The sequence below is a fragment of the Micropterus dolomieu genome, linkage group LG22 (assembly GCF_021292245.1).
Source record: "Micropterus dolomieu isolate WLL.071019.BEF.003 ecotype Adirondacks linkage group LG22, ASM2129224v1, whole genome shotgun sequence".
Classification (NCBI taxonomy): domain Eukaryota; kingdom Metazoa; phylum Chordata; class Actinopteri; order Centrarchiformes; family Centrarchidae; genus Micropterus; species Micropterus dolomieu.
Window position 1 is genome coordinate 30,814,965 of NC_060171.1, and position 13,108 is coordinate 30,828,072.

The window sequence follows — 13,108 nt, forward strand, 5'->3', positions numbered from 1 at the left end:
GACCGGTTTGGCGGTGGGTCAGTAATGGTGTGGGGTGGCATGTCTTTGGGGGGCCGCACAGCCCTCCATGTGCTCGCCAGAGGTAGCCTGACTGCCATAAGATACCGAGATGAGATCCTCAGACCCCTTGTGAGACCATATGCTGGTGCGGTTGGCCCTGGGTTCCTCCTAACGCAAGACAATGCTAGACCTCATGTGCTATGGACCGGCCCGCCCGTTCCCCAGACCTGAATCCAATTGAGCACATCTGGGACATCATGTCTCGCTCCATCCACCAACGCCACGTTGCACCACAGACTGTCCAGGAGTTGGCGGATGCTTTAGTCCAGGTCTGGGAGGAGATCCCTCAGGAGACCATCCGCCACCTCATCAGGAGCATGCCCAGGCGTTGTAGGGAGGTCATACAGGCACGTGGAGGCCACACACACTACTGAGCCTCATTTTGACTTGTTTTAAGGACATCAAAGTTGGATCGGCCTGTAGTGTGGTTTTCCACTTTGATTTTAAGTGTGACTCCAAATCCAAAATTTGATTTCCATTGATAATTTTTGTGTGATTTTGTTGTCAGCACATTCAACTATGTAAAAAAAGGAATATTTAATGAGATTAATTCATTCATTCAGATCTAGGATATGTTATTATAGTGTTCCCTTTATTTTTTGAGCAGTGTATAATCTCTGGTCCCCCTTAAACTGCATATGCCTCTCTGCCAAGCAGACAGAGTGACTGAGACAGCGTTGTGACCTGGGCTCTTGGTGTCCCTGTTCTTAATTGGCCAGCAAACTGGCCTGACCTTAACCCTATAGAAAACCTATGGGGTATTGTGAAGAGGAAGATGCGATACGCCAGACCCAACAATGCAGAAATGCTGAAGGCCACTATCAGAGCAACCTGGGATCTCATAACACCTGAGCAGTGCCACAGACTGATCGACTCCATGCCACGCCACATTGCTGCAGTAATTCAGGCAAAAGGTAATAAAAGTATTGAGTGCTGTACATGCTCATACTTTTCAGTTGACCAACATTTCTAAAAATCCTTTTTTTGCATTGGTCTTAAGTAATATTCTAATTTTCGGAGATACTGAATTTGGGTTTTTCATTAGTTGTCAGTTTTAATCATCACAATTAAATGAAATAAACATTTGAAATATGTCAGTCTGTGTGTAATGAATGAATATAATATCCAAGTTTCACTTTTTGAATGGAATTACTGAAATAAATCAACTTTCTGATGATATTCTAATTATGACCAGCACCTGTATGTATAGGCCTAGATCAAATGTAAGACACCATTTACTCATGAACCTATGGTTATAAAGTCACTGTCACACCCAGTAGGTTAGCCTATTTGCCTAATGTTTTTTTTTTTGCAGTGGAAAATGTTTCTATAGGTTCAAACTGACTGTTTTACTGTTTTTCTGAAGTTTTAACCTCCTTCTGAGGAGGTTAGGTTCACAGCATCAGTTGCCGGAGTTATTGATCTAGGGTTTATCTGATCTTGCTCCTTGAAACAGAAAACACAGAGTTTCCCTCATCTCAGGCTTAACATACTCAGAATTTTCACTAATCCCGCTTTCAGATCTTGATTTAGAATTTGAATGTCAGTGTAATGAATGAAGCTTTAAAGCTTCAAACTATTCAGTAAAGCAGGGGTTTTTGTGTGTGTGAAAATAGTACAAACTGAAAATAGACTTTGGGCTCATGAACCCATTATTTAATGCATAGATGTTTAGAGAGCTGCCCTGATATCAGCTGCACTCCTCTTTTAAATGATGGAGGCTGAAGATCTGGGATGTTGATTTGTTCTGAATTCTTTATAGTATGCGTTTATACTTTCATGTCTGTTTTGCTGAAGACAGGGTAAACTTGTTTGCACCTCACTGGCAATTTAATTATATTAACACACTGTGATGTTTTGCACACAATGTTCTTAAAACCTGTTGCGTAATGTGACAGGCACAAAAAAAACTGGTCTGGTTTTAACTTGGTTGTTATTCCTGTAACAACAAACAAGTAAGCGATAATCACGTTGTGCTCAGCTGCTATGAGATATCACTGGTTTAATTGATAATGACAGTAAATATCATCACTGCCCTATTTTGGCATTGATGGTTTTATTTTTACTTCAGCAAATAAGCATGTGTGTTCTCCACTTTGTGTTTAGCCCTGTTCTCTTGACACACTACACCGCTCTAATCTTAATCATTCATGACATCACTCCAGATTTCCCAGCGATGCCAGGCTGTTGTTTGGGGGGGGGGGTGTGTGTGTGTGTGTGTGTGTATAAGTGTGTAAGGTGACTGTAACTGCAGCATGCTTTACCCATGTGAATGATAACATCCTTCAGGTCACACACGAGTGAAAGAGGCAAGACTCGCACTGATATCCCACACCATGGTGTTTGTTTGATCAAAGACTCAGCCCCAGGCCTCACAGAAACACAGGCTTAGGGTTGACACTGTCTTAAAGAAGTAGAGAGTCTGAGTGGTTTTAAAGAGAAATAAAATAGCAGAGGTGAATTGACTGTTTGAACTATGGCTGAACTTAATTTCCCCTTTTGTTTCCGTGCATATGTCAACTACAGTTTGTAGTCTAAATGACAGTTTTTGTTTCCAAGTCATTGTTGTACTCATTATATGCCTTCCTGGACGTTTTAAGCCCCTTCACTACAGTTTAAACCTGAATATTTCTACTTGAATTCAAACCTGACCACCATGGGTAAAGCCTTATTATATTAAGCCTATCACATAATTATATTCTAACTTGTACATGACTTCCAAGGGTTAAGTTTTACACTGAGAGGGGGTCAGTCTCAAGGCAGAGGTACAGCATTAGTGATTGGCAGCTTTGGCCCACGCCTTGCTGTTTATCTAGAGAGGTGAACAAAAGCTAACAGGTATAAATGTAAAAGTGAGTGAACCATGAGTAGACCACACCTCGCTGTTTTTCTAAGAGCTGAATGGAAAGGGTTCCCCCCATGTCTGCAGTAAAGGGAAGTAATAAATTGAATAGATTGAAAATAAATTGCTCTGCGAGGTATACTCATTGTTTTTCTTCCAGTGGAACAAAGGGGACTGTCATTCCTGATAGAAAAATTGCGAATAAATAGGTGTTGAGATTTTCACCTAGACACTTATCATAAATGTTTGCTTACCTACAGAAAGGGTTGGTTTGCCATTCATTGCTTTAAAGGCCAAAGTTAATGACTGTCAGGGAAAATGCCTTCAAGGTTAAAGTATAAAAGTGAATAGAGCGAGGATAAATGGACAATGCAGATTCTAAATCCTCTGATGCAAAGGGAATGAGGATGTTTTGTGCGTAGATATTCATTCAAAATTCCAGGATTTTTTGTCACATGCTCATATTTCTGTGAATTGCAGGGCTGGCATACTCTAGAGAATTTGCTAAAAGGTCAGCGTGCAGTAATAATACTTATCAGTGTAGAGTCTGATAGCAACTTGGATTGTACGTCTCAGCCTGCAGGACGCCTTGTATTCCTGCACATCTATGACAGCAAATCCTGAGCCACCAAAAGCAACAATATTGATGATATTGGTGGCAAGCATTGGAATAAAGTAACGTTACATGTATTCATCCTGATCTGTTCTGTATGCGACTCCCTCAGTTTGGTACGCCCTGTAACCCAAATAATTACTGCCAAAACAGCCTATCGCACACTTGGAACAGAAATTCAAGAGTCCCATGACTTTTAGATTTGGTGTGTGGGAGCATTAGTTATGGTTTCTCTTTGAGTAAAAGTGAAAATGGGCAACAATTAGTGTCTAACTGTATGCCGATACTGTTCAACTGGAGTCTGGTATATCTGTGGAAACACTTGAAACATGTCACTTTCGATGGTATCACCTGAATGTGTCGATTGGCAGAATAAAACAGACTGGAAGGACGGGTCCTCTTCCCACTTTGCAAATTTGGATATGTGATCATACTGGTCGTAGGTCTAGATTTGCTCACATCCTAAAACGAGATGTGGAACATAGTAAACATTTTACCTGCTGATGATGATGTTAGCGTTATCACAAAGCACCACTGTGCAGCTTCACAGTGCTGCTAGCATGGCTTTATGGCGGTTTCTTATTTGATTGTTTTGTGTTTGTATCAACAGCCAGGCTATTTGAAAGAAATAAAGGGACAATAAGTTGGCACTAATAGCAATCTGACAAAGGAAAGAGCCTCAAACACAGAATTTCAAACACAATCAATGAAACATCCAGTGAGAAAGAGATGTGATTGTATATGTGACAAGCAAAACTGAACTGGTTTGAGAAATTCTAAATGATTGTACACAGATGTATACAGATATTCCCCTCAAACGTCTGGAGTTCATGCAGTTCAGGAGGAAGTGGGAAGAGACAGACGTGAATGTGCTTATAATGCCCCCATCTCCTTGAGTTTATGTAAGAATCTGACATAAAGCTGCCCTGTGGCAGCAGTGGGAAAGGTACAAGTGAACTTGCCTGTTTCTTATTACAAACATGATTAATAAGATTTTATCTACAGGCCTAGGGTTGTAATGTCGGAAATGTAGTAAATGTTCATTTGAAATACCATCAGAGATCCTGTTAAGGGAACAGTGGAAGCAGTTACAGATATCCACTCACTCTGTTCCTACCCTGATCTACATTCACTTGCTTTAAATGAACTGTCATGCTTAAAGTCTTTAGTAACTTCCAGCACTTCCTATAGCCCGTATCTAAGATTTTATCTGATATCTGCTGTGTCTTACTGGGAACACCTGCTGGGAACAGGATGAGGGAGATGGGGTTGTAAAGGTTGGTGGTGAATGACTAGTCTATTGTCTCTACATGTGAAAGGCAGAGCTTGTCACTGAGTTGTCAGATGAACATATCCAGGTTAAACAAAAAGAACACAGGCCAGGTAGCAAAGCTGTGACAGAACTTACAGCCTCAGTGTGTTCTCTTTCTAAATTAAAGTACCATCAAAGGAGAGCCAGATATGTTAACCCCACCCCCCACTTAAACTCGCCTGCATTTCATGTAATGAGTTAGCAGCAGTCCCGCCTTTTTCCTTCTGACAGAGGATGTTTGAGTTCAGCTCTCACCTTGGGTTATTTTCTATTCAGTCATTTGTTGTGACACATGTTTGACAGTAGCTGAGGTAAAGTTAGCTTCCAATTTCATCTACCGTAAATCGCTCGTTAAGTCCTTGATTATTTAATATATCCCTTTAGTCTGTAAGGGTCCACCCATCAAAAGAATCAAAACAGCTTTTCAGAAAAATGAATCCAAGTTGTGAAACCTGTCACGTGAAGTCCATTGCTCTCTGTCTGCTAACTTTTCACATCCTGCAGCGTGTTGTTGTTTTCGTGAGGTTGCTGCCTTCAAAATGAAAGCCATGAGCAGTCTGTCGGAGCTAGATCAAATGAATGAAGTGTATTTGATCATTTTTACATAAGTATTATTCTGTTTGAAATAAATAATCTGTTTCATAGTAGTTTCAGTTTTGTGCAAAAAGAATTAAAGGCCTGTCCCAAATACAGGCAGGGTCAATTCAGTGATTTTAGCAAATAAAAGCCCGGGCTATTATTCAAAGTTTTACGGTATATTAAAGTCACGGTATATATTCATATACAGTATGACTGCAAAAGGTAATTTCATAAGTAAAGCACAGTCTTGAGCGTTGCCATTTGTAGTTAAGTATTAGGATAGGAAATTACAGAGTGTTGTCATTAAAGGTTTAGATGTTTATACAGTACTTCTCTGGGGGAAACAATTCAAACACTCCAATGAATTACCAATGATAATAAAAACAATATATGGTGATAAAATTGTTTAATTTCATCATTGTAAACTAAGACTTTGGGCTTTATTAACTTGATACAGACCAAACAATTACTCCACTGATAAAGTAAAAGATTCAGCTGATTAATCAATGATGAAAATAATAGTTAGCTGTGGTCTAATCAATTTGGCTTGTTTACACTAAACAATTTTAAGCTCAATTTGCAAGTTGCCGAGCTTTTCCGAACACCACCTCGACTTCAAGACTCATGTTAAAAGACAGCAAGTCGTGTAGTCTGAACAGCACAGTAAACATGCCGATGTTGACAGTCGTGTCGTCTGCACTAAGCATTATGGATAGTGCCATACCGCAGTTACACACTGTTCCTCAGAAGTGAATTGGCCCCTGGTGTCAGGTGTCACTTGTGCATCTCTGTGCAAGAATTTTGTTAGGCACAAAAGAGCTGAGTAACTGAGCCCAGTCTGTATGACTTGCTGAATCACTGCAAAGGAAATAGTTTTACTGGTGCAGCACATTATGTCTCTTCAGCTTTCTTCTTCTCCTTACAATGTAATTTTAATTATGCATGCGGAATTTCTGCTGCAGAGAGGTAATAATCACTCTCCTTGTTCACGTGTGTACTGCCCACACCTGTCTGTATATCTACACGTGTATTCATATATGTAATGCGTATGCTGTACATACATCTTTTGTGTGTGTAACCATTCACTCTTATATGCCCTGATTGAGTTTGTGTGTGTGTGTGTGTGTGTGTGTGTGTGTGTGCACTCTCACACAGCCTCTAAGAAACAGAAGCAACCTGAGATCACTTCAGCTGACTGATGTTACCTGGCTAACACTGTCCCATTACTGTACCAGGCACACAGTAGAGAAGAACCCCGTTCACCTGACTATGTTACTCAGCCATCTTGTCTAAATGATTTCCACGCCACTGTAGCTTGGCCTCAACTTGACACCCAGTTTAAATGTTTTAGCAGTTCCATTGTCCATCCTTATGACCGGGGAGCAAACTCCTGTGCGCTCTACATCAGTGACAAATATGGGGCCAGATGGAATCATACAATTCAATCTGTCAGGCCTCGACACGTCAGGAGAGCTCATTGTGCTCGCTTTTAAGCCAACATCCTCTGATACAAATGCATTTTATCTGCATTGTTTTCCTACGGTCTGCAGGATGGGGGATGTTTTTAACAGATGGATAGTAGATATTAATTATGACTCTCACCTCAGCAGATCTAAAGTTGAACCATATCTCTGGTTTATGATCATTAGTGGGCAGGATCCTAAGGCTGACATTTTGAATGAATGCATGAATGCTTTTTGTAAACAAGAAGGTCACACCTCTCTGTATCTTTTGCATACTGTAAATGCAGATGTGCAATCAAAATAGTAAATCCTGAACTTCCTTCTTGTGTGTTTGATGTGGCTTTCTGGCTAAGGCATCAATGAGCAAAGCAGGAAGGACTCGCATTCCTCCACCAGCCAGTTTTGGTCAAGGTTTTATGTTGTCTGAGTAACATTTTATTTTAGCTTAAGTTTACAATGAATTTAATCTTATTTAACTTTAAGTTTAAACTTTATTCATGTGTGATTCCCTTTGTTCTCCCTGACTCTGAGTCAGTATGGGACAACATGAGAGCTCATCTGGGATCTGAACCCCAGGACTTCTGGTACCCAAAGCAAGAATCATACCTCACTCAAAACCACTCAAAAGTTGTTAGGATTCATCCTCTGGGGATCATGAATGTCATGATGGCAAAGCAATGCATCTGGTAGATTTTGAGATACTTTGACCTGCTGGTGGCGCTACTAGAAAAGTCGGGGGATCTCCAAAGTCACCAGAGTCCGTCCTCTGGTCACCATAGATATCTGTTCAAAATTACATCACAATCCATGCAATAGTAGGATTTATCCTATCGATGAATCTGATTTCAACCTGTACCAAGATATTTCACTCTGTACCAAAGTGTTGGACAGATTGACCAACCAGCAGGCAGACCGACACAGCATCCCTAGAGCCATGCCACTTGCATGGCTAAGAACAATTTAGTTTTACAGGGAGTTATGTGCTGTAACTACTTCTACTACTACTACTCACAGTAAGGTGCAGTTACCTATTGTTTTACTTTGTACAGAGCCAGGCTAGCTGTTTCTTCCATTCTTTATGCTAAGCTAAGCGTCTCTCAGCTCCATATTCGTCATAGGCATGAGAGTAGTATCAATCTTCTCATGCGTGCACACTAGTATGGTTTTTCAGTTAAGCACCTTTTTCGTAACATGAGTGATGGATGTGATCGCAGGAGTGAAGGGGCTGTATAGAGACTGAAGGTAGATGTTGCCAGGAGGGATGTTTCTATCTCCCTCCCCCTTAACTGGAGAAAACTGCACCTGCATCACGCTAAGTGTACACACACTAAACAGATCATCGCGCATGCAGGTTGTGCTCCAGTGATTATGTGAGAGCATTTCTGTGTGGTGGCGACAAAGGTGTCTTTTGCTTTCTCTTGTTTAGTCGTGCTTGTGTGTGGGTGGCAGGGGGTGTGTTATTCTCCAACTGGTCTGTGTTGGTTTTCAGTTTGAGAATACGTGCACCTTCATTTCTCCCTAGACTTTCTTTGGGTGATTGGGTGAAAATGTGATTATTCAAGTTCATTTAAAGGCTGTGGACTGAATAGCGTGGGGCCCACCTCACTGGTTCCTCCATAGGCTTCTGCTGCTTGGTGGCAATGACTGACTTGGCAATCCGCTTGTATGGCGTGGGGCTGGTGTCAAGGAGCACCATTAGCATAGTGTCAATTCTTCCATTGAATTATCTACATAGACTCGCATTGTAGGAAGGCCAGACTGAAGGCTGGCTACAGTGAATGGCTGTTTACCATCAAGTTGGGTCTGTCTCCAACCACATGCAGCTAAAGCCACCGTAGCTAACCTGCTCAGGGTAATCGCTGCACACTCGCACTGACTCAAACACACAATGAAATCAAGGCCAAACAACACTGACTCAATCAAACACACACACTCAAAAAGGAACATACTTCCACAGACACACTCGTATCTCTCTTTCAGGCACATGTGCTCCCTCACGTCACAGTCAGACATTTTAATCCAAGAAACAGAAGTGGTGTTTATGTCATGTGGAGTTGACGCACGCTGAGCTATAAGTGGTTGATGGAGCAGAGTAAAGCTGCTCTGACAATAAAGATGAGTTCACTGTGAGTCCAAAAAAAAGCTGTCATATGTAATGTTATGGACAATTTTTGCTTCATGGTGAAATGACCTGATTCAGGGGTCCACAAGCGCACACACAAACTTGCTTCACTACGAGTAGATGTTTTAGATAATTATCAAGGGTTTGTCTCACATCCAGGAATAACAATTGTGGCCGATTCTGCCTTAAGCTGAAAGCGTATCCAGTGTTTTGGGCGGCCCGATTACTTACAAAGTCAATGCAAAGATGCAAATTTGCTCCGGGCGGTGCGGAGGATACGTTTGTTGCGACATTCGCTGGTTCGCTCGAGTTAAAATTTTTCAACTTGAGCGAGAAATTTGCTTTACACTATGTTGCGAAAGCAGCAGTGAGTTTGTCGTCACGGACAGCTTCAGAGTGTTGTTTGGAGAGGACCAGGCAGAGCGGGGGAGTGGCATGCCGCTGGCCGACAGAGAGCTGCTAAAGTACAGGGAAGTGTAGGAGAAGGAGCATTGCTGTAGCTTTTGGACAAATAAACACCCTTAGTCTGTCTGGATTATGCTCTGACAACTACGCCATTTGCTCGCAGGAGGAACTTGGAGTAAACTGCTTTTATTAAATTAGCTTTTTACTTTAGTTTTTGGGATTACAACGTTGATTTATCTTCACTCGAGCTTCTCAGCAGCGAGCTTCTGTACACATCCGATACCACTGTCGTTATTCGCATCGGTTGGCAACCAGAGCTCTGTTGGACTAAAACTGTACATTCAACGGAGAAAAGAAAGCGAGAAAGTTGAACTAGCTGGTGAGCATAGCCCTAGGGCTGGACGATATGGCTAAAATTGTATCACAATAAAAAGTTTCATATCTTTTGATATCGTTAATTATCACAATAAGTATCAAATCGTTATTTCTTTCCAGTTTAAAGGCTGATTTTTGTTCCTGAGTGAAAGTTGAAGAAACCTGGGCCCGTTTTTATCAAGCTTCTCAGAATTACTCATAAGAACACTGCTAAGAATTGACTTAAGAGTAAAAAACTTCCTGGCTCAAAGCTGTGCTTAAAAGTTAGTTATCAAGCATCGTAGTCCTAATTTGAGTGAAGTGTAGGACTAAATCTTAATTGTCAGTCTTAGTGCTGATTCACGACACTGTGCTGTGCTGCAAACAGGATTTTGGATGACGATGTTGCCAACGACCAATCACTGAAGAGATTTCCTTCTTTAAGAATATTCTACACTATTCTACTATATAGGCCTACACATTAATAAATGAAAAATAAAAAAAGTTTATCTTCAAATGTGCTCCTGTATTGCCGGCTATATGAACTGTGTTTATTTCTTTCAAATTTAGGGGGTGTTGTTGGGAAGTCGATGAAAAGTGTGACAGTGTGTGGAGCTGTAAGAGCTAAGATTGTTTCCATAATAATTCTGCTTTTTGATGGTTGTGATAGCCAAAATCATCAGCATTGCCACGTTTGCCCTGTCGCAAATAAACGAAGCGTCATCACAACCTTCAGTGTAGCTGAAAACGCATTACTGCGTAAAGTCAGTGGTGAGATGACGTCCCTCACCAACTCGCTGACAAGGTTTATGCCTTGGCTGTCCGACCCCGTCTTATTAACTGTGCGTCGTCAGAATTCTTCCTCTCCTCTCCGCATGTCTCTGTCTCCACAGTGCCATCACAAGCCCTACTGGCAACTCCTAACCACTTGAGAGACCTCTCGAGCTGTCGTAAATAACTGGGAGAATAAGAGTGATTCTCAGCTTTGACAAATTTGACAACTTGCTTTTATTCTTAAGTTTAAAAGTAGGAGTAAATTTCATGAATTCTCAGCAATTAAGACTAAAATGGCACTTTGAGAAGCTTGATAAAAACCAGCCCTGATGGTTTATTGTGGTTTAAACTCTTCTTTATGGTCAACACTTGTAGATCACTTCACAAATCTGAGGTGAAACATTCAAAAACAGTATGATAAAATCTTTGTCAAAACATATGCCCAAATAAGCTCCATTCAGAAAACAAACATTTAAAAAGTTGTTGTCATGTAGTCTTGCCTACAGACCTGACAAAGCATGAATTCACATGTCTAACAAATCAGCATCATATTGTTATTTCAGCATCAGTTTGATCCATTTACTGCAATTAAATCACAGCAAAATGTTTACTTTGGTTCATATACCTTTAGTATTCGCAGGTTGTGTTTATGTGCTTATCGCGTTGTGTGAACAGTCAGCAGTTGTTTAGTGATAAAAACTAACGCGAGGAAAGCGTTGCGAGTAGTGTGTGTGTGTGTGTGTGTTTTCACATTGCTGTTTTCCTACAGATTAAAAATTGACTGGATAACTTGGGTGTGTTCCCAAATGTTTGTGGTTTATTGGTACAAACATTTTGCTGTGTTGGTTGGTTTTGGCAGATTAGCAGAATGTGAATGTTGGTCCAGTGTCCAAGGAACTATGTTATAAAAACAAATACAAAAAAAAACATAACCAATAACTTAATGAGCACCGGGACTTCTCCAGTGGTTTAAAATAGGAAATTACAAATAAATATGTTATTATCTAGTGGCTTTCAACCAAAAATGCTTCCGAAACAAATTGCCTACCCAGCTTTAAATGCAATAAAGTGAAGTCAATCAAATCACACAAACATCTACAGCTGAGTGTAGCAGTCAAAGTATAGAACATACAGCATCAGTTGCTTTACTATTATTTGTTTCTTTATTATTGTACTGCTTTTACTAGAGCCATGGCATCAAATATTTTAATCCAGGGATTCATTAAGATTCTGCTTATAGAGTCCTGAAAGTGAAGCGTGGACCTTCTGCGTTCCCATCCACATTGTCACATTGTGTTTTTGATTTGCACAGTTCAACTCAAAATGCTCTGCAATCTGTTAATATGTCCAACTCAAGTAAACGCCAGTAAAAAAAGCAAACAATCACCGATGGCATTACATAATAAACAACTTTTCTTTATTTGAACGTTTAACCAAAAGGAAACACAAAATACCTCCTCATTTTTCTGATGAAATTAAAGTTGTTGTTCCCTTCTTTTACTCAAATAATGTGAAGGGTTTGTAAAATTGCTGTTTCTAAGATAAAAAATGAGCCTTCAAGTTGAAGAATCAAAATAGATTAAATCAATCTATATCTAATCATATTTTCCTGTATTCCTCTGAAGTCATTTATTTGCCCTCCTCCCTGTCTTTCTCTTTCAGGGAGTGTTCTTCCAGACATCAGACCAGCATCCCATTCAGGAATCCCAGAGAGTCCAAGCTGATCTGACTCTAAAGAAGGGAGAGGAACACGATGGAACAAGTGAAGTGATAAAATGCACTAAATGTTTACATTAAAGAGGAAACCACAGTAGTTATGTAAATCAGTCTAGGACCCAGATGAGTTAATGAGTTAAATAAAGACCCAAATCAAGTTGCTGCAAATGTCATGTTGCATGCAGATCATCTGAAGTTGCTGCTTGTTATTTAGTACTGTAAAACCAGATTTCTACATGACTACTAAGCCAAGTGAACAGAGAGTTCAGTAAAGAGTAAAGAGAGAGTAAATCTTGATACTGCTTATGTTTTCAATATATTGCATGGGTGTGTGCACACGTGCATGTAGCCAAGACCTTTTTTGACCGTCTTTTGTACGGCGCTGGTGCTGTTTGTTTTTCCAGTTGACCCATGAATGCTTAACCATGACTCTGTTTTTATTGTCTTACATATTTGGCACTAATAAAGTATTGATATTCTTTTTAATGGTGACTTGTTTATTTAAGAGGATGTCTGTCCTGAGCTGCAGGGTGAGTGTGGCGATAGCCGTGTGTTTGTGTGTGTGTGTGTGTGTGTGTGTGTGTGTGTGTGTGTGTGTGTGTGTGAGTGATTTGGTATAATGAGTCAGTTTTTCATTGGGCTTCCAAAACCGCAGTCGTAGCATGTAATTATCTTGAGTCGAGGTTGGAACTTCTTATATCAAATCATTCCCAGCTGGATAGTGTTGGCAGTTCTCAGAGTCTCTTTTGTTGTGTTTAATACATTTTAATTGAGTGAAAAAGATTCATGCTATTGAATTTCAAATGTCACTTAGGTTTTATCGTAGGTCAGCTATGTAATGAGATTAAAACCAATGATCTCTGTTTCT

At 40.3% G+C, this 13,108-nt stretch overlaps 1 protein-coding gene across 2 annotated transcripts in view; it reads left to right on the forward strand.

The window, feature by feature from the left end:
- The window catches only part of si:ch211-266k8.4 (carabin), a 144,109-nt gene extending 131,383 nt beyond the window's left edge, over positions 1-12,726 (forward strand). For both annotated transcript variants that reach the window (XM_046036549.1, XM_046036551.1), the window contains one exon: positions 12,187-12,726. In XM_046036549.1, coding sequence (XP_045892505.1) covers positions 12,187-12,253 — 67 coding nt within the window. In that variant the 3' untranslated portion in view covers positions 12,254-12,726. The remainder of the gene's footprint in view (positions 1-12,186) is intronic.
- Positions 12,727-13,108: the final 382 nt, after the last annotated feature.